The sequence below is a fragment of the Schistocerca gregaria genome, chromosome 2 (assembly GCF_023897955.1).
Source record: "Schistocerca gregaria isolate iqSchGreg1 chromosome 2, iqSchGreg1.2, whole genome shotgun sequence".
Lineage (NCBI taxonomy): Eukaryota > Metazoa > Arthropoda > Insecta > Orthoptera > Acrididae > Schistocerca > Schistocerca gregaria.
This window is the reverse complement of record NC_064921.1, coordinates 638,914,769-638,937,308: the sequence shown is the minus strand read 5'-3', so window position 1 is coordinate 638,937,308 and position 22,540 is coordinate 638,914,769. Positions and strand designations below refer to the sequence as shown.

The window sequence follows — 22,540 nt, the reverse complement described above, 5'->3', positions numbered from 1 at the left end:
ATATAACTAATAAAATAAAATAATAAAATGAAAAAAATATTTGTATGGTTTCCCTAGAGCTATAACTCCAAAGTAGCGTAATTCCTAGTTGTAGAGAAATAGATATGAATGTTTGCAGCAATTAGTTGTGTTTCTCTTCCCATTCACCTCTACATCTACATCTACATCTATACTCCGCAAGCCATCTGACGGTGTGTGGCGGAGGGTGCTTTAAGTACCTCTATCCGTTCTCCCTTTTATTCCAGTCTCGTACTGTTCGTGGAAAGGAAGATTGTGGATATGCTTCTATGTGGGCTCTAATCTCTCTGATTATATCCTCATGGTCTCTTCGCGAGCTTATACGTAGGAGGGAGCAATATACTGCTTGAATCCTCGGTGCAGGTATGTTCTCGAAACTTCAACAAAAGCCCATTGTGAGCTACTGAGCGACTCTCCTGTAGAGTCTTCCACTGGAGTTTATCTATCATCTCCGAAACGCTTTCGCGAGTACTAAATGATCCTGTAACGAAGCGCGCTGCTCTCCGTTGGATCTTCTCTATCTCTTCTATCAACCCTATCTGGTACGGATCCCACATCGGCGAGCAGCATACAAGCAGTGGGCGAACAAGTGTGCTGTAACCTACTTCCTTTGTTTTCGGATTGCATTTCCTTAGGATTCTTCCAATGAATCTCAGTCTGGCATCTGCTTTACCGACGATTAATTTTATATGGTCATTCCATTTTAGATCACTCTTAGTGCCTATTCCCAGATAATTTATGGAATTAACTGCTTCCAGTTGCTTACCTGCTATATTGTAGCTAAATGATAAGATTCAATTGCCTCCCTGCACCACGCGCCAATTCGTTGCAGATCCTGCTGCAGTACAATTTTCCATTGTTACAACCTCTCGATACACCACAGCATCATCCGCAAAGAGCCTCAGTGAACTTGCTATGTTATCCACAAGGTCCTTATACTTAACAGTATTGAATGAAAGTAAACTCGTACAGTGGGAAAGAAGAGATAAGAAGCAGAGTAACATTTCAAATGCGATGCAAGTGAGAAGCTTTTGGGAAATCGTTGCCAGATGGCGGGCCACAGTAGTGTCGGGTTGAGATAAAAATCTCGCGACGCCTAGCTAGCGCGCCCGCCGTATTAAGCTGGGAGAGCCGCTCTGAGCGGTGACAGATAACGAAACACAGGCGCCGCTCAGCGCCTCCCACGGGTCAGCGGGCGGGTCGCGCCGCCTGCCGCCTGCCGCCTGCCGCCTTCTGCCATCGCCTCCAGCAGTCAGCCGCCAGCTGTCCGCCGAGGCCCCGGCAGCCGAGTCTGCAGCATGGAGCAGCCGCCGCGCGCCGTGAGTCTCCTGCTTTGCCTCGCCACTTTACACTCTCTTGTCTCAACGATACTTCATGCTTCCTACAGAAAAGTGATTTCAGTTTGAAATAGATTATTTCTGTGCGTATTTTCTGCTAAAATTGCGTCGCGTAAGAGTTTCGGCACAAGTTACCATCAACGTAAATGTCTTTATCCATTTATTGCTTCACCACGAAGATGACGTGCTACAGACGCGAAATTTGACCGACAGGAAGAAGATGCTGTGATATGCAAATGATTAGTTTTTCAGAGCATTCACACATGGCTGGCGCCGGTGGCGACACCTACAACGTGCTGACGTGACGAAAGTTTCCAACCGATTTCTCATACACAAACAGCACTTGACCGGCGTTGCCTGGTGAAACGTTGTTGTGATGCCTCGTGTCAGAAGGAGAAATGCGTACCATCACGTTTCCGACTTTGATAAAGGTCGAATTGTAGCCATCACGATTGCGGTTCCGACATTGGTACTCACATTGGTCGAGATCCAATGACTGTTAGCAGAATATGGAATCGGTGGGTTCAGGAGGGTAATACGGAACGCCGTGCGGGATCCCAACGGCCTCGTGTCAGTAGCAGTCGAGATGACAGACATCTTATCCGCATGGCTGTAACGGATTGTGCAGCAACGTCTCGATCCCTGAGTCAACAGATGGGGACGTTTGCAAGACAACAACCATCTGCACGAACAGAATGAAATTTTCACTCTACAGCGGAGTGTGCGCTGATATGAAACTTCCTGGCAGATTTAAATCGTGTGCCGGACCGAGACACGAACTCGGGACCTTTGTCTTTCGCGGGCAAGTGCTCTACCGACTGAGTTAACCAAGCACGACTCACGCCCCGTCCTCACAGCTTTAATTCCGCCAGTACCTCGTCTCCTACCTTCCAAACTTTACAGAAGCTCTCCTGCGAACCTAGCAGAACTAGCACTCATGAAAGAAAGGATATTGCGGAGACATGGCTTAGCCACAACCTGGGGGTTGTTTCTAGAACAGGAGTGCTAGTTCTGCAAGGTTCTCAGGAGAGCTTCTGTAAAGTTTGGAAGGTAGGAGACGAGGTACTGGCGGAATTAAAGCTGTGAGGACGGGGCGTGAGTTGTGCTTGGGAAGCTCAGTCGGTAGAGCACTTGCCCGCGAAAGGCAAAGGTCCCGAGTTCGAGTTTCGGTCCGGCACACAATTTTAATCTGCCAGGAAGTTTCATCACGAACAGTTCGACGACGTTTGCAGCACCATGGACTATCAGCTCGGAGACCTTGGCTGCGGTTACCCTTGACGCTGCATCACAGACAGGAGCGCCTGTGATGGTGTACTCAACGACGAACCTGGGTGCACGAATAGCAAAACGTCATTTTTTTTGGATGAATCCAGGTTCTGTTTAGAGCATCTTGATGGTCGCATCCGTGTTTGGCGACACGGTGAACGGACATTGGAAGCGTGTATTCGTCATCGCCATACTGGCGTATCAGTACGGGGTGCTACTGGTTACACGTCTCTGTCACCTCTCGTTCGCATTGACGGCACTTTGAACGGTGGACGTTACATTTCAGATGGGTTACGACCCGTGGCTCTACCCTTCATTCGATCTCTGTGAAATCCTACATTTCAGCAGGGTAATGCACGACCGCGTGTTGCAGGTCCTGTACGGGCCTTTCTGGATACAGAAAATGTTCGACTGCTGCCCTGCCCAGCACATTCTCCAGATCTCTCACCGATTGAAAATGTCTGGTCAATGGTGACCGAGCAACTGGCTCGTCACAATACGCCAATACCTGTTTGCTAGGATCCAAGCTGCTAGTCTCCTCTTACAGCAGACAGCAGGGGTCTTTGAGAGAGAAAGGCGCCGTTGCCATGCATGCATTGAGTCTGCCGGTCATCGCTTTGAACAATTACTGTGAGCTACGTTCTTGTTATGCGATGTACGCTGGGTATGTACACAACACAATAAACATACATTTCCAACCATTATTTCCGTATCTTAATATAATGGGTTGTGGACCTACTGTCACCTGTTTCAATTCGACGCAAAAAGTTTAAGACGACGTGTGTACAGTGTGTTGCATAATTTTTCTTGCACACTTCTGGAGGTTGCAGAGACTACTTAGCAGATCAAGTTTTACGTGGGAACCCATGTCCTGAAACGTTACCCAATAACGCTACAGAGCGTCAATGTTACGAGCGCCGTCGTCTCTTAATGTATGTATATACAGTGTGATTACATGGTGATAACAGACTTTCACGGCTGATGGAGACGGATAAATCTATCATTTTGAGGAAAGGGTTCCTTTACCGGAAACGAACAAGACGAAAGTTACAAGCGAAAACCATTCTGATACCTCTGACAGTGGAACACATGTACCGGTAATGTTGTTGGTAAGATTGTAGGGTAGGAAAACAAAGAAATATATCCAGTAAACATGGGCTGTAAAATGAATACCGTATGAGCTATGAGGACTTGTTCGGTAGAGGAGATGTGTTTCACACTAGTGAAGAGGAGCAGGTGCTCATAGCTCCTCAGCTCATGTTTACTAGGCATTTTGTTTTCTTTTCTTGGTCCCTAATATCACCTCTGAAAGTTGCGCACCTTACATTCTTAGCAACAACAGTACCGGTACACGTATTCCAACGTCAGAGGTATCAGAATGATTTTCGCTTGTAACTTTCGCCTCGTCCGTTTCCAACATAGGGACGCTTACCTCAAACTGATACATTTATCCTTCTCCATTATCCTTGAAATTTTGCTACGTCATTATGGATTCATTCTGCATATACATACATTTACAGGCGCCGGCGGCTGCAACTTTGACGCTCTGTAGCTGGTTGGGTGGCGTTTCCGGACATGGGTTCCTGTGTAAAACGTGATCTGGTAAGTCCCCTCTGCAACCTCTAGAAGTGTGCAACAGGAATTGTGAAGCATCCCGCTTATAAAAACATAGGTAATACAGCCCAATGAAGATGCTTCATAAAAAAATCAAAGCGAGTGTGGCAAAAAACAATCAGTAGCAAAGGCGGAATATTTCTCCATGAACTTAATTAGCTGCTCTTTCTGTTAGAGCGCTCGATACTACTTTATCTCTTTGTGGTCGTAATTTATGCAAGAAGGATTAGATCGGCTTATTGTGAGAGCACAAGTATTGATGTAAGACTGGGGTGGTCAGATGATACCGTATTTTACGGACTATAAGACGCAACATAATTTATAAGCATTTTTTAAATTACATTTTCACCATTTTTACTGTTAGATTGGAAGGGCATACAAAAAATTTCTTAGTCATAAAACCGAATTGATCTTTAAAATCCCTGAAAATTATCATTTGAACTTTCTTCTTCTTCTTTTTCTTCTTCTTCGCCTTCCTCTTCGTCGTCCTCTTCATATATATGATGCTCTTCACTGATGTCGACATCTTTACTTCTGCAGCACTTCTTGAAAGTTTTAACAATAATCTACTCTGTCACTCTAGACCACGACTCTTTTACCCACTGACACGCTTCTTTCATTGTGGCTCGTTTTAAAATTGCCTTTGGCGTGAATTCATGTTGGCTTTCATCCATCTCCTTTTGTTCCATTGCATTCCTATCTCATATACTCAGTAAATGGTTTATTTATAGAGACATCAACAGATTGCCATTGTGAAGTAATTCCTTCCGGAATAAAAGCAAGCTCTGTAGCTCCCTGTCTCAATTTCTCTTTCACAGAATTTTTCAGGTGACTACTAAACCGATCTAGCAAAAGAAGAGCACTCTTCTTCAATATATCTCGTTTCTGTCTCTCCCACACTTGGTTAATCCATAATATCACAACCAGCGTCATCCATCCAAACGTTATCACGTACTTGAAGAACAACACCTGGCAGTACTTCAGAAGATGTTGGCGTTTTTGTGCACTTCAAAATCATCATTGAATTAAGTTTCGTATCGTCAGCACAACATGGAAGAACAACAGAATAGTGAATTTTTTCATGTCCATTTGTTTTGTAGTTTCATGGCAACAGGTCTGCTACTCAGCACACAAAATGTCAGAGGAGTTTCGTCCATGTTCTCTAGTTGGCTAAGTTCCACATCGGTTTTCTTGCGATGTTGAATAATAAAGCGATGGAAAGATAATATTTTCTCTTCCTACTATAGTGACATTTCTGATATATTTTGGTTTTGGTTCGCATGCTACGTCCATGACGCTTCATAAACCTGTACCACCAACCAACTTCACCTACATCTACATATACATGGTTACTCTGCAAGTCACACTTAAGTGCCTGGCAGAGGATTCAGCGCCGGCCGCGGTGGCCGCGCGGTGCTAGGCGCTGCAGTCCGGAAATGCGGGACTGCTACGGTCGTAGGTTCGAATCCTGCCTCGGGCATGGATGTGTGTGATGTCCTTAGGTTAGTTAGGTTTAAGTAGTTCTAAGTTCTAGCCCACTGATGACCTAAGATGTTAAGTCCCATAGTGCTCAGAGCCATTTGAACCATTAGAGGGTTCATCGAACCACCTTCACAATTCTCTATGATGCCAATCATGTATAGCGCGCGGAAAGAACAAACACCTACATCTTCCCGTACGAGCTCTGATTTTCCGTATTTTACCATGGCGGTTGTTTCTCCGTATGTATGAGTCAACAAAATATTTTCGCATTCGGAGAAGAAAGTTGGTGATTGAAATTTCGTGAGAAGATTCTGCCGCAACGAAAAACGCCCTTGCTTTAATTAAGTCCATCTCAAAACCTGTATCATTTTAGTGACATTCTCTCTCCTATTTCGCTATAATACAAAACGTTCTGCACTTCTTTGAACTTTTCCTATCTGGTAAGGGCAGCAGTATTCTAAAAGAGGACGGACAAGCCTAGTGTAGGCGGTCCCTTTAAGGTCAGTTAAGTTTCGCTGTAGCACTAGGCTAGGAGCGTGTATTTGAATAATTTTTGTATTAATTCCAACGCCATTTTCACTGTGTCATTGAATCCATTTCGTCATCTCCTAATTTTGACCATTTTGCATTCAGTCCTCCATTTGCATATTTAGTCTTCCGGATTGTTTTCAGCTATTCTTTGCTAGCGAATGATTTTTTCTGTCGATGGAGGATCGAAATATCGCTCAGCTGTTCTGTTTCCATGTTCTTCCGCATATGCTATTATTATCAGTTTATAGCCCGCATCATATGAATACTTTTTTTCCATTCCGGAACTATCTGGGAACAAAAAGTTGTGCTGTTACCGCTAACAAAAATAGTTTTCAGTGTATGTTCTCTGTCACTGTAGACTGCAATGACGCATCATTTGAGCTAGGCAGTGTTCTGGGTTTGTGATGGCGGGGTGGGCGGGAGACAGTGTTAGCGAGCCTGTGAGACCTCGCAACTCATGTTCGTCGCTTCGGTGCACCGCTGCTGCCAGTTGAATCCAGTGTTACCAGACAGAGATAGGTTTCCCGCGGCATCGTATATTTTTCCATTTTAAGACTAGTGGGAATTGTAAATCAAACACTGAACATTTTTACTTTAACTTCGAGTGTAAAACGCACCTGAATTTTGGAGGCAGTTTTCCTTAGAAACAGTGGGTCTTACAGTTCGTAAGATACGAATAGGAGAGGTGTAACAGAACCTTTTAATATGCTGGTATATTTGTTATACGCATGAGCCAATTACCAAGGTCAGCTTTCATTCAAGTGAACGTCTGACCAAAGTTGCCCTCTTCAGGTACAAGTCTTATCTGCGCGGATTAGAACCACGTGATTCAAGCAAAGACGACAAGATCAGTCCTCAAAATAATATATGGCGTTTGTAAAAATTCCTGTTACAGGCTTGGAGGGTGCAGAGGGGACTTCGTAGATAAAATTGTAATTAGGAACCTATGTTCAGAAACATGCTTTTTGGATAAAAGGTAAGTTTGAAGACTTTCATATATACAGCTTCACGCTATGATACCAAATGACAGAGCTGCGCAGCTTATATATCCAGTGGAGGATTTAAAAATTTTGCGCCACTAGGCACACCATATTATATGCGGGCCCCGCCCCTCCCCCCCCCCCCCAAAAAAAACATGTTTTAAATAATAACTATTACCCGATAACTTCACAATTCCCGTTTTGGGTAGAGAGCTGTGAGCTGTTACTGTACTGTGCTATTCGTTGTTCTGAAGGACGCGTCAGCGGTCTAGTCACGTTCAATCAAAATGTAATATGGTTCCTGAACTGTACTTGGTGTGCGGCGGCGGATAAAACAAACTAAACATTCCAGTGTGTTAGCACATTCTTTTGTCGAAAGACAACAGAAACGGACACAAGGTAAATAACTTTTCTTTTATGGCCAAAAAATTCAGCATAGCGTGTAGGAGACAACAGGTTTTTGTTATACGTTCACTTTTAATATGTTCTTTTAGACGAAAGCATTGGAAATGAAAATAAAACAAATGTGTGTTATGATATAAAAACTGAAGCGAGCGTGTCATACATTAGAAATTAATACGTACTTTTACAGAGATGAGTTCAAAATTAAAATTAAAGTGTCGTCTTACGATCTAATAACTTGAATGTGTAGCAGACTAAGAAAAAAAGCGTAAGAAATGAAAATGAAATGGAGATTTCGGTGCATGAACTAATAACTAAATACAGACGAACAAACACAGAACTGGATTTGCTATTAGATAAGTTTACAGACTAGTTTGGAAAAATCAAACTTGTTTTATTATATGATAGTTAACTGATAAAGCATTAGGGTCTGTGTCGCTAGATGCTGCATAATAAGTGTGCACAATCCCTTTAATCCATGTAAGGGCTGAACAGTTTTGTACTGCAGCTACTGCTCTTACCATAGCTCTTTCTAACGGTATTAGCAATGCTTTTACGTATTTATCGACAGAACTGAACTACGTTATTTATTAACACTTTTTCATCTGAGTGCGCTCTCCGATAACCTATATTTCCGCGATAAGTATACATTTCAGCTGACAGAAAGAATACGCTTCAGTTTTAATGTACTACAGTATTAGTTTGACTTGACTGTACAGCACCGAGCGGCCTGGGTATTGTTTAGTATTGTCGGGGGCCTTATGTCACGTCTGCACGTAAACGAGGTTTAGTTCCTCATTCTGCCATCGGCAATTGTAAAATAAACAGGTAATACGTAGTCTGTAAATCCAATGAATGTGCTCAATGATGACTAACTGACAACCTCAGCTGTCGACAGGCGTTGTTGATATGTCTATAAGGTACAATACATATGTAGAATTGTGGACAGTTGGGAATGTGAGTCTCACGGGAAGCGTGCAAGGGATAAGCCCCTGCAGTCGCGCTATTCATCTGTGTCCTCGGGGGCTCAGATGGATAGAGCGTCTGCCATGTAAGCAGGAGATCCCGGTAGGGTCACACAGTTTCAGCTGTCCACATCGAGGTATATCAACAACACCTGTCGGCAGCTGAGGTTGTCAGTTAGTCATAATTTATTCCAGGGAAAAGCAGCACGGTCATCAACAGTAACTGTTCTTTCGAGAACAAGTTACTGTCTTCATATAGAATGTGCTCAAGTTACAATAAAAGTGTTATAATCTTACATTTATAAAATTAATATAAATAAATAAACAAAATCACCAATCATCAAACTTTGTGTCTGGCTTTGACGGCAGAAAACTCGTTGATCATATCTTCATAGATCAGACAGATCAGTTAGGACGTCAGCTTCGATGTGAAGAATGGACAAGGCGTTCAATCTCTCCTCAGACAACGTAGAACTTAGGTACGATTTCTGTCCTTTTAAGAGCCGAAAATGAGAGTTCTGCTGAACAATTTGTAAGTGCCATACATACAAATATTCTAAGAGAAAATATCAACATTCGGAAACACGGACTGTAACCTCTCTTCTCGTAAAAATTTACTCATTTCGACTGGGATATCACTAATCTCAGAAGATTTCAAAAGTCGCGCGAAATGTACACATTCACTAGGGAAGGAAGAGTCTAAATCTGTGTCATATGACCCTTGGAGTTTTGCTGCACGTTAAGCAATATCGTCAGGTGAACTGTTCTTAAGGTTACTGAAAACGGTGAAGGAGTCCAACAGTGTTCTATAGCTTTCCTTCCTCCTCACTACTTCATCGTACAAGTTGCCTATTACTAGGAAAAATGTTTGACTCAAATTTTTTCCCTCCCAGTCAGAAAAACTTCATCAGAGTCCGCTTCTTCGTCATCATGAAGTCTGGGTTTTCGTGATCTTTTGTAGGTGCATTCATAGTCTATATCAGTCTCAATCTCCATGGATTTATTTTCATTATAGTCGAACATGCCACGAATAAATGCAATAAATCTTAGAAGTGATTCATATAATCCATGTACTATTTTAGTATCAATATTTACACTTCTCAATTTCAGATTTACACTATTAAATCTCTGGAGTATGACCTTCCAAACTGGCACCATGAATACTGTTTTTAGTCTGCTTAGTTCACTGAGTAAAGCTGAAGCCTCATTTCGCACAAGTGGTTTTTCAAACGTACTATTGGCAATATGTGTGAGGGCATTGATAACGCCCTCCCAGTTTTCATATGGACTTACACGCGCTTCCTTTCTTGCTGACCAACGTGTTTTTGATAAACTTTTTACCGTTTTGCTTCCTGGTTTCATAAAAGAAAGAATTTTATCCCAGCGCTGTGTCGAAGCACAGAAAAAATTATAAAGGTTTTGCACTACACTGAAAAATGAACGTGCTTTGCGACAACAGCTTGCAGCAGTACTGCCGACTAAATTCAAAGAATGTGCTGCAAAAGGCACATAATGCGCTTTCGTATTTCGTTCTTTAATGCGTGCTTGCAAACCAGTGTAGGTTCCTGAAATATTGCTTGCATTGACATATGACTGGCCTCTACAGTCAGTAATATCAATAGATTTTGTAGACAGGACTTTTAGTACGGTCTCAGCTAAGTTTTCGGACTTGTGACCTGGGTTTGTTAAAAACAGAAGGAAACGTTTAACAGGTTCACCATTCTCGTTCACATATCTTAATATGAAAGATAATTGCTCAGTATGTGAAATGTAATGAATGGAACCTTACAACGTGTACATTTGTATTTTCGTGTTCAAGTTAATTCTCATGATGAGATAAAATATTAGAAACATTTTTCCAATCTTTAGTAGCAATGGCGGCCTTACCTCCGAACAATTTACATGGTGCACAAGTAGAACACCGGTGTTACAGGAGTATACTAGAAAATCACGCAAAATTGATTCACCATTTAAAAGTTTACGGTAAAATACATTTATGTTCAAATATCTGGTTTTATCGCCTACTGATCTTCTTGAATTAGAAAAATCACCGTTACAATTGTGATTAATGCCACGTTGTAAGAGAATGTCGATTGTTGATTCATTGACACGCCATTCTGCAGGATCATCACTAACGAGGTTATTTCTTTTAGTAATGTTTGACTTGACACCTAGTTTTTCGTGAAACTCGAAATCAGGAACAATTTGCTTTTCTTCATTTTTAACTTTTGTTTCGTCTGTATTTACTTCTTTTACAACAGATGCAATGCCAGAAATATCATCCGTACTACTTCAACTCGAAGTCGAACCCACAACATTTATCTACTCTGACAATCGTTTTTAGAACATTGGCTTCTCGTTCTCGCTCTTCCTTCGATAATTTCCAAAATGCCGCCCCACTTAATTTTGCACGTTTGCTTTTTTCACTGTCATTCATGTTAAGGCACTTACAAAATTGTCAACCAACAGTCAAAACAAAAGAAAAAAATTGTAAAAGGAAAGTAAGAAAGACTGTATCCAGTTCCAATCGTGTTACACACACATGAGCACAAAGCTTTTTACTTTAATCACGACACACGAGCACAAAGATTTTTCCTTTAAACACGGAGCGATCAAGTGGCCCACCCGGTTTACTCGACGTAATTGTGCTATGAAAAAACGACAATACAGAATAATTGCCGCTGTAGGTGTTGATTTGAGCCTTTGACTATGCCTAACATTTAGCCAAGCTGTTTATTTGTTCTGAAGAAGGCGTGGTCACCCACGCTGAAACCTAGGTAAACACCAGGAAGTTTGTGAAATTGAGGCTGATTTTTCATAATTATTTAGAAGTAAAGTTTTGTGGGCTGAGAAATTTATCTCTGAAGCTTAATTATACAAGGTGATTCCGTACAAACTTTCGTGGATTATGAAGAAGAGTAAATGCGTCAATTTGAGGTATGAAATCCTGGTCCGGGGACAACCGAGTATAAAGATATAAGCGAAAATCGTTCTGCCATCTCTAACAGACGAATACGAGTACATATACCGCTACTGTTGTTGTTAAGACTGTAGAATAGGCAAGTTTCAGAGCTGCTAATACGGGCCAAAACAACAACAAAATGCCCGCTAAGTATGGGCTCTAAAATATTTATCTTAAGAGCTGTGAGAACTGATCCATCTTCGATAATGTAAAACACATTTCTTCTACAGCAAGCTCTTTCGTTTCCATGTTTTTAGAGAAGGAAGTCCAGTACATATGGGCTCTAACATACGTACCTTAAGAGCTATGGGCACTTGTACAGCAAAAAAGATGTTTTTCACAGTAGTGGAGATGAACAACTGGTCATAGCTCTTAAGGCTTGTTTTTACAGCCCACGTTTACTAGACCTTTTTTATTGTTTTGGTCCATATTACCTCCACTGAGCGTTACTAACCCTAAAAACAATGGTGCTGGTACATGTATTCCACTGTCAGAGGTATTAACACGATTTTCCCTTACAACTTTCACCTCAGTCGTATTCGGAGCAAAATTCAATTCCTCAAACTCACACGTTTTCTCTTCTCCATCATCTCTGAAAGTTTGTAACAACACCTATGAATCGCCCTGTATACTGCTATACGTATGAATTAATTAATCCTATTGCATATTCTGAGTGGAATTCCAATTTGTTTCAGTTTAGCTACTTGCACATTGTCGTATTACCCTGCGGTGTTAAGAATTTTTACCGTTAGTATTTCGTTTCTATGGAACTAAGTTTTCTAGAAACAAGTATGATGAAATTGGTCGATAAATTTCGTTTCATTTTAGTCTTTATCTTGTTTCAATATTGGCGTTCATCGTATTTGGCTGAAGGCCCACAAGAGGTCACTTCTTTTCTATGAGATTAATGAATTCGATCTCTTGCAGGGGTGCTATTCGCCATAATTTTTTATTCCTTTCTGTAGTTCTTCATATAACAAAGGATTTAAGAGAATTTTCATTGCAGCATTGTGGATTTTGTGTCTGAAATCCTCTAACCCTATCACACGTAATCGACACTGAATATAGAATTACTTGCTTTCCTAAAATATTTCACTGAAACTAACCTATTTCTTTTACAAAGCACAGAAGTGTTTGCATGTTTTCTTTTGCCTTCTACTTCTTTTCGCACTTCTTTGGTTGTTTGTATTTCTAAACATATTCTGACGTTTTATAGTTTTTGTACTGATTAAAAGCTTGTTTTCACCTCCACTACAACTCACGAGCATTGGAAAGTCTGCCCAACAAGGAATGCCTTCTTATTAATACTTTCTGAGTTCTGTCTTAGCATCGCAGTGTCTACGGCGATATTAATTAATGATATAAGCTGCTTCTAGTACGAGTTGATATATAGTGTTCAACCTAAATATTTCTTTTCATCGCCAATGGTCTTTTGTACAGCGCCCAGGTAAAACTATTTTGCTTTTTGTAATGCTCCTCCAGCCGCTGCTCTTTAACCCAAGGTACATTTGAACTCACGGTAGATATAGAGTCACTCAACCAAATACATACACATAATAGGAAACAGAAATTAAGTTAGTTAGCTTTGTTATAGGATTATCAGAGTATTTGTATTTGTTGAGATGCTGGCTACAATTTTATTGCACAGAAATGAGGTTATTGGACTGGACACACAAGCAGCCCTTGTGAATCGTCCAGCACTAGTTGTATCATCACAAGGATGAATTGTCCCATCTCCCCTGGCCGCGACAGGGACAATATCTCAATAATGTCGAGCCTCCCTCGTGAGAAGTACGCTTGATTACTAACCACCTCCATCACTGTTACTGGAACTTACCACTGTTTTGCAGGTCGAATCGCATAAGATCCCCTTGAAAACATACAATACCCGTATTTATCCATTCTCAGACGACTGGAACGCAATATCAAAAAATTTTCACTGAAAGAGATCTTAACAATCACCAGCTGATAATAAAGGTAGAGGATTACCGGTGCGGTCCACTGGGTGCCTTCTACGGATAGGATTCGTCGGTGACTGCCCTATTCTTTTAAGTGGTGAATAAGTTCGCAGCGTTTTTCCATAAAAAACAGATACACAGAACAGAGACTTTAGTCAACAATAATACATTCTTCTTCACTATTTACAACTGTCTGCCAACACTGGGTTAACCTTTCGATTACGCTACGTAGAAATCACGTGGTTTTGAGGCGAAGGACTCGTCGAGCCATATTCGGAGCGCATTTTCGTCCGGAAAGGAAGTTCTTTGGAAACTGTTCGACAGAAAGTGGAAAAGCTGAAAACCTGAGGGCGTAACATCAGGTGAACAAGGCTGGTGCGTAATGACTTCCGTGATCGACTTCTGCACTGTGTTTTTCGCCAGTCTAGCTGAATGCGGGCGGGCGTTATGGTGGAGTAGCAGCATTTCATGCCTTCTTTCTGATCGTTTCCCTTGTATTGAGTCTGCAGTAAGTCTCAGTTGTTGTCAATAAGTGTCAATAGTGATGGTTACACCTCGGAGAAGCATTTCGTATTACACCACATCGTCGCTGTTCCAACAGATGCATAACATTATCCATAGCGGATGCGCGCAGATCTTTGTACGAGGAGTTGCCGCTTTATTTGGGCTCAGCCATTTCTTTATTGTCCTTACGTTACGATAAAGGCCATTTCTGGTTACCGGTAACGACACAGAATAGAAACATCGGTTTTGGTGACGAGCCAATTAATGACGAGCTAGCAGAAATACACAAATGGCCACCAGCTGATTCTTGTGATCATGGCTTCGAGCATGAGATCCCATTACGCCAGATTTTTGAACCTTCTCCATTGCATCCAGATGTCGCACGATGATGGAATGACCACAGTTAATCATATTTGCTCGTTTTCGAGTACACTAAAGTGGGTCATTAAGGCTTTTAAACGATCTTCGTCAAACACCAAAAGTCTTCCTGAACGTGGAGAGTCACTATTGTCAAAACGATTCTCCTAAAAACGCGAAAATCATTTTATTTCCACACTCTCCTCTGGTGTTACCCCATACACGGCGCATATGTTCTCGGCTGCCTTCGCTTCTGTCACGCCTGTAGTGAACTCAAACAGAAGAATAGTCGGCAATGTTCCGATTTCTCCATTTGGCACTCCGTTTTCTACCATACAAAGCTACACTCACAATCTCCAAACGATAAAACGACAATACGTAAATTCAAATAGCAACAGTGAACTACAAATAAAAACTGACAATCAACAAATGGTCCTTAGCAATCGGAATGTGAACATGCAAAACAAAACGCTACAATCTTATGCACCAAGCTAGTAGTTTCTGCACAGAGATTCCGTTTAACTGATTGTATTATCTCTATTGTCTCGGTTGTCTGTATTGTCTGTATTACGGAAAATTTTGGTTCATCGCCATTACGTTTCACTGACCTGCAAGTTTAATTAGTTCCATTATGCTGGACCCGTCTAGAACGATTGTCGTAGTTCCCCAAGCGGTATGATGTGCATTGAGATCAAAACAGCTTTGCAATCAACCGCTAAATCAGATATCAGTCTTTTGAGGGGTCTGATGCCGTTCTCCACAGTTTCCTCTCTTCCACTGACGTTTTGACATCTAAGTAACCATTTCACCCAACATCTTCTGAGATGTTTTGCATACTTTTTGTCTGTCCCTTGCAATATTGAACTCATATGCGCACATGGGGCTTTTTGAAGTGGAGTGATAGTGACATTCCTTGCAGGTGAGTTTATTTTCATAGCTCCCGCTTTCAGACGAGGGGCGTTCAATTAGTAATGAAAGGCATTTTTTCCTCGGTCAGTTTCGATGTAAAACCACGCAGAATTTGTTCCTATAGGTAATGAAATATTCCTGCTTTAGCTCCTATGGTTTCATGAAGTTCCAATAGATGGCGCTATACTTAACATTCCAAATGGCGTTTCTAACGGAGGTGCGCTCCGTGGAGAGAGCTTTCATTGAGTTTCTTTCGGCGGAAAAGCAGAGCATCGCAGATATTCATAGCCAATTGCAGAATTTCTACGTAGACTTGGCAGCGACAGTTAATGTGTCAGTGATGCAGTTATGGCAGTGCTGTTGGTCTCGCCCTGCTACAGATCGTCTTGGCGTGGGAATTATATTTTTACAGGGCCAAAAACCATGCCATGATACTAGTATCACCAAATGGAGCACCCGTATCCCATACATACTGTTCTTAAGCTCCGAGAATATGAGCCACAACGGTCCGCTACTGTTAACGAGATGTTAACCACAGTTCTGCTCACCCGTGACCCGTAACAAAGGACGAGTTGCCACTTGTGCGCAAACCACACCTTTTCCACTCGGCTGGCTACTTCCGTAGCTGCAGGGCTTCCCCACATCTTTTACATTCAATCCTACATTCCCTAACTAAGGACCAAGTCATTTACAGTACATTATGGAACAATCATTCCAGTAGTTATTTTAATTCACAAGCAAATTTTAAACAACATCTCTCAAAGTTCACATAACTGAAGTTTTTATACATACCCAAAGAATTTCCCTGGCAGACACAACACTCTACATAAGCAGCACACTAAATTGATATAGAAATATCGATGCAGATACAAAAATAAGTCGAAAATAGATGTTACAAGCGTACGGTAACTCGATGTGCGTTCAAGAGCCGTATGACCGTTCTTGCAGGTACCACCAGTAATCGAGCTCCACTTTCTCCCCTTCGCCGAAAATGTAGTCTATTGTCATTCCCTTGAACCATGTAAGCGCATGATATTTGGTGGGGAGAAAATTAGAGTCATCCGGACACAGAAGGGACCGGCGTTCAATCACGTCACATTTAACACGGAGGTAACAATCTGTCTTCCATGTCAGTCGCCAAACGCTGGACGACGACAAACGCGTGAAGCGATGCTCATCGGTGTCCAGGAGCCAACAGTCGTGGCATAGTAGCGAGTCCGTTAATCGGATAGCGCGGAGCCGGTGTCTCGTCGCATAATTTTTGTTGCTGCCTTGATACCACATCGCGCGCACGGTGGCTGGCATAGAGTGGTGGTGTATCGTTTCCGACAATCGTGGCCAATTGACAGTTGGGCACTTGGTTTACACGACATTAAGTGGAAGTACCCACAGAAGGGTGGTGCAAAAATCTTTCGCCTTCAGTGGGCGCGTTGTGGGGATATACGAGGCCACATAACTGTATTCCAGAATGAATGTCGATACGTGGGAGAGCTGTGTCGCGACTCTGGCGGGACGTGAGAGACAGGAGTCAGGACCTCCAGTAACCAACCCGTGAGGGAGGCATGTTGGCTGATCCATCGTTTCCACATATTGCTCTTATGAAGCACGTTAACCACCTCTAGATACGATCTGCGGACTTACGTAGCATCTAATGCCCGTTACACCAGAAAAGCAGCGTCGGTATTAAAACCTCTGCCATCGCATACACTTTTGCACCATGGCTTAGATATGGTCGACGAAGACGAAAATAAAGATCACTGTATCTTTGTATATTGTCCTACCATTACGGGGGTACTTGTTATGCTAGATCAAATAGACATTTTGTATACAAAGATTAAAGACAATAAAAATTCTTATATTCTGGTGAGCATTACAGAAAGGACTGATCTTATTGTTTTATTATCGTTGTTATGTGCTACTAGTTATTTGTGGAGATTTATGTTACATTGTAGAATTATTTATTTCATTCAGTCAAGCTGTAAAGCGGAAGCATAAAGAAAGGGGCTCTTTCTGAAATGCTGTAACTCTCTAAATACACTGTTTGAGGCACCAAGGTGAGGAGGACATGAAATGAAGTTTCAGAAGATGAGAAGGTTATTACATTATTTCACTGATTACAAAATCAAATCAAATTTACGTAGAACTTGACAGTATAATTTATTTTTATTTTCTGCGAAGGAGGTGACGGTGTTCAGAAAGTGTAGGCCACATACAGCTGGCGGCTGCGTGCCTGTTGCTGTTAGAAGTGGTTTATCTTGTAGCGAAATTTAAGTAGATAGTTCCTGTGAATTAGTGTAGGTAGAAGTCATTCTTGACGACGGGAATAAAACAATAATTGTATCCTTTTACAGACTTCACAACTCAGATGATACAATTGCCGAAAGGTTCAAAGAAAACTTGAGTGTAATCTCAAACAAGTACCCGACTTATACTATTATACTTGGCCGTGACTTCAATTTATCCTCAATATGTTGGCGAATGTTTAAATCCCGAGATACGCATAAACATCATCCGTAACCGTACTAAACGCATTCTCTGAAAATTATTTCGAGCAGATAGTTCATGAGCCCACTCGAATAATAAGCGGTTGAGAAAACGCACTTGATCTCTTAGCAACAAACTTTCCTGAGATAATAACGTGCATCAAAACGGGGTGAACATAGGGTTGTCGTAATGCGACAGAATACCGTAACTTCTAAATCTTCCAAAAATAAACGAAAAATATATCAATACAAAAAAGCAGATAAAAATTAACTTGACGCTTTCCTGAGAGACAACCTTCACTCCTTTCAAATTAACACTCTAACTGTAGACCAGATGTAGATTGAATTCAAAGAAATCGTATCGACGCAATTGAGAGAATTCTACAAGCAAATTAAGAAACGACGTAGCTGTTTCCCCTTAGTACACAAAAGGGTCAGAATACTGTTGCAGAAAGCATGCCAAATTTCAACGAACGCAAAATCCCGAAGATTGGCGATCTTTTACAGAAGATCGAAATTTAGCACGGATGAAACTACGAGAAGCTTAAAAGTATTTCCACAAAGAAACCCTGTCTCGAAATCTAACACAAAATTCAAAGAGATTCTGGTCGTATTTAAAGTATAATAGCGGAAACACTGCCTTCTCCGTGAGATAAAAATGGAAATACTATCGATGACCGTGCTGCTAACACAGAGTTATTAAACACTGCCTTGATAACATCATTCACAAAAGAATATGACATAAATATTCCAGAATTCGAGTCAACAGCAGCTGCCAACATGAGTAACTTAAAAGTAGGTATCCTGGGAGTAGTGAAGCAACTTACATCACTTACTAAAAGCAAGTCTTCCGGTCCATAATGTGTACCAGTTAGGTTCCTTTGAGAGTTCTTTGATTAATCAGGTAAAGGGTGTTAAACCGTATAAGTTTCTGATTCTAAAGTCCTGTTAATTTTTACTTTCCGTTGTTTTGTATTAGTCTTCCCATTCAGGAACAGTTGGTGAGCCACTTGATAAAGTGTTACCGCGGCAGACAGTTTGGGTCTCCGTCAAGTTTTTAATAAGATTCCAGGCTGTTTTGCTGCTATGAGTCATATCCATTCTCTCCAGGCTCTCTATCCACATTTATTGCCGAGCTTCTCTTAGCATTCCATCAAAGCCGTACCAAACGCAATTGTTTCTTGATCAAAGGGGTCCTTTTGGTATAATTCCTCGTACTTGGCTAGGAGATGCCTGGAGACATGTGAGAGACCAGGGATGTACTGCTGTCGACAGCCCCGTGGTATATGTTGACTGGAGATTCTCTGTAGCATTCGTACAAAAGCATGGTAGTTCTCTGGGTTTGGGGCGAGGTTTACTATGGCTTTATCCAATTCCTCTACGAAAGTTTCCAATTGGCCTATTTAAAATTAAATCATCAGCGAAACGGTATTGTACTGGTCTTGACTGCTGGATACACCTGTTTTCCTACTGGTCTATGCTGTGTTCGAGGTATAGGTTGATATACTACTTTAGTACAGCAGTCTTTTATGTTTGAGCTGGTAATACAGTTGTCGGGGTTATATCCACGTTTCCATATTTTACTTGTGACGGAGGGCCGGCCGGGTTGGCCGAGCGGTTCTCGGCGCTACAGTCTGGAGCCGCGCGACCGCTGCGGTCGCAGGTTCGAATCGTGCCTCGGGCATGGATGTGTGTGATGTCCTTAGGTTAGTTAGGTTTAAGTAGTTCTGAGTTCTAGGGGACGGATGACCACAGCAGTTAAGTCCCATAGTGCTCAGAGCCATTTGAACCATTTTGTGAAGGAGGAAGGAAGTTTTGGATCATGGAGGGTACTGAGGATTCTTGTTTCTATCATTTCACCAGCAGGTGTCCGTTCTCATCTGTTTCACTATATCCCCAAGTGCAGCTGTGGCGGTTAAAATTTCATACGATGAATCTGGTGTTTTGGTTTGAGAAGTTTTTTGGCGGAGTGAAAGCATTTTTTTTTCTTGGAGGTTTATAGACGGATGTTATTGTAAAGTTTAAAATTTCAGTTGGTCAACCAGAGTGGCCGAGCGGTTCTAGGCGCTACAGTCTGGAACTGCGCGACCGCTACGGTCGCAGTTTCCAATCCTGCCTCGGTCATGTATGTGTGCGATGTCCAGTTAAGTTTAAGTAGTTCTAAGTTGTATGGGACTGATGACCTCAGATGTTAAGTCCCATAGTGCTCAGAGCCATTGGAACCATTTGAACCAATTTCAGCTGTCGCTATCATTGGCTGCACATTTTCCGACAGAAGTCACAGTCATCTCAGCTCTAACGAATATGGCACTACCGTGTATAGAAAAATTTGGGAATTTGTGGTAAGGTCTAATGGGACCAAACTGCCGAGGTCATCGGTCCCTAAGCTTACACACTATTTAATCTAACTTAAACTAACTTACGATACGGACGACGACACATCCATGGCCGAGGGAGGACTCGAACCTCCGACGGGGGTAGCCGCGCGGACCGTGACAAGACGAACCAGACCGCGCGGCTACCCCCCGCCGCACCGTGTTTAGGATGGCCGGTCGGAGTGGCCGAGCGGTTCTAGGCGCTACAGTCAGGAGCCGAGCGACCGTTACGGTCGCAGGTTCGAATCCTCCCTCGCGCATGGATGTGTGTGATGTCCTTAGATTAGTTAGGTTTCATTAGTTCTACGTTGTAGGCGACTGATGACCTCAGAAGTTAAGTCGCATAGTGCTCAGAGCCATTTGAACCATTTGTGCTTCCACAGCTCGTCGCATTCCTTGTATTTCAGGTTTTTTTGCTTCTGCGGCTCTGTGGGTTTCTTGGATGCATAACACATCCCATTTATGAATTTGGCAGAGTTCCGATGTGAAGTCTTCTTTGTTGCTTGTAATTCCCTCGACGTTTAGGCCTATAATCGTCGGGATTGGCTCTGAGAAGTGTCATTTGTTACCTTCTTGCTAGGTTTCCACTGGTGGAAGGACTTGCCGTCATAGTTATTTATAACGTTCCCAGGGGACGCCGGCATGCTACAATCTGTCGACGTTGCTATGGAATGCTCTCGCGGAGGCCCCTTCCTTCTCCCCCTACATAGCATCATGTATTTAATAACTTAAACTTAGCTGATAAAAGTCATGGGATATCTCCTAATATGGTTGGACGTCTTTTTGAATGGCGAAGTGCAGCAGCTCGACTTAGCAATGACTCAACAAGTCAGAAGTCCCCCGGAGTAAAAATTGAGCCTTGCTGCCTCTATAGCCGGCCATAATTGCGAAAGTGTTGCCGGTGCAGGATTTTGTGCACGAACTGACCGCTCGATTATGTCCCATAAATGTTCGATGGTATTCACGTCGGACGATCTGAGTTCCCAAATCATTCGCTCGAACTGTCCAGAATGGTTTTCAAACCAGTCACAAACAATTGTAGCCCAGTGACATGATGCATTATCATCCAAAAAGTTCCACCGTTGTTTGGCAGCAAATAGTGCCCAGGCACCCGACCATAATGATTTCGAGTCAAAGTTCGGTTCAGTCGAACCAGAGGACCCAGTTCGTTCCTTGTAAACACAGGCCATACCATTATGGAGACACCATCAGCTTACACAGTGCCTTGTTGACAGGGTTCATTACTTCGTGGGCTCTGCGCTACACTGGAACCGTACCATCAACTCTTAGCTACAGAAACTGGATCTCCTCTGACCACGCCATGGTTCTCCACTTCTATAGGATACAAAAAATATGGTCACGAGCCCAGGAGAGGCACTTCAGTCGATGTCATGCTGTTAGCAAAAGCATTCGTGTCGGTCGTCTGCTGCCACAGGCCATTAATGCCAAATTTCACCCCATTGTCCTAATGGATACTTTCGTCGTACGTCCCATATCGATTTCTGCGGTTATTTCATGCGGTGTTGCTTGTCTGTCAGCACTGACAGCTCCATGAAAATGCCGCTGCTCTCTGTCGTTAACTGAAGGCTATCGCACACTGCGTTGTCCTTAGTGAGGGGTAATATCTCAGATTTGATGTTCACAGCACGTTCTTGTCGCCGTGGTTTCCGGAATACTGAATTCCCTAACGATTTCCAAAACGGAATGTTCCATCTGCCTAGCTGCAACTAGCACTTCTCGTTCAAAGTCAGTTAATTCCCGTCGGGCGATCGTAATACTGTCGGAAACCTTTTCACATGAATCAATTGAAAACAAATGACAGCTCCTCCAATGTACTGCCTCTTACATCATGTGTACGCGATACTACCGCCACTTGTACAAGTCGGTATCACTATCCCATGAAATTAGTCATTTTAGTGCATAATTCAGTTGGATAAGCGATGGGTAACAACTACTTCCGTGGTGCGAATCAGGTTTGAAATGAGCATCTCGAGTAATCTAGTAGGGAAGTTTTCACTGTAGATCACTGACGACATATAGCCGGACTGAAACGGAAAGTTTTGTTAGAGAAGACGTATTTACACTACTGGCCGTTACAAACCGAGCGCGGTGGTTAGCACACTCGACTCGTATTCGGAAGGCCGACGGTTCAATCCCACGTCCGGCCATCCTGATTTAGGTTTTCCGCGATTTCCCTAAATCGCTCCAGGAAAATGCCAGGATGGTTCCTCAGAAAGGGCACGGCCAACTTCCTTCCCCATCCTTCCCTAACCCTATGAGACCGATGACCTCGTTGTTTGGTCTCTTCCCCCAAACAACCAACGAACCAGCCGTTAAAATTGCTACATCAAGAAGAAATGCAGATGATAAACGGGTATTCATTGGACAAATATATTA

At 42.4% G+C, this 22,540-nt stretch overlaps 1 protein-coding gene across 1 annotated transcript in view; it reads left to right on the top strand.

Moving 5' to 3' along the window:
* Window positions 1-1,230: 1,230 nt before the first annotated feature.
* Window positions 1,231-22,540, top strand: part of LOC126334681 (esterase E4-like) — a 178,367-nt gene continuing 157,057 nt past the window's right edge. Inside the window, exon 1 of the mRNA XM_049997157.1 lies at window positions 1,231-1,337. Coding sequence (XP_049853114.1) covers window positions 1,317-1,337 — 21 coding nt within the window. The 5' untranslated portion in view covers window positions 1,231-1,316. The remainder of the gene's footprint in view (window positions 1,338-22,540) is intronic.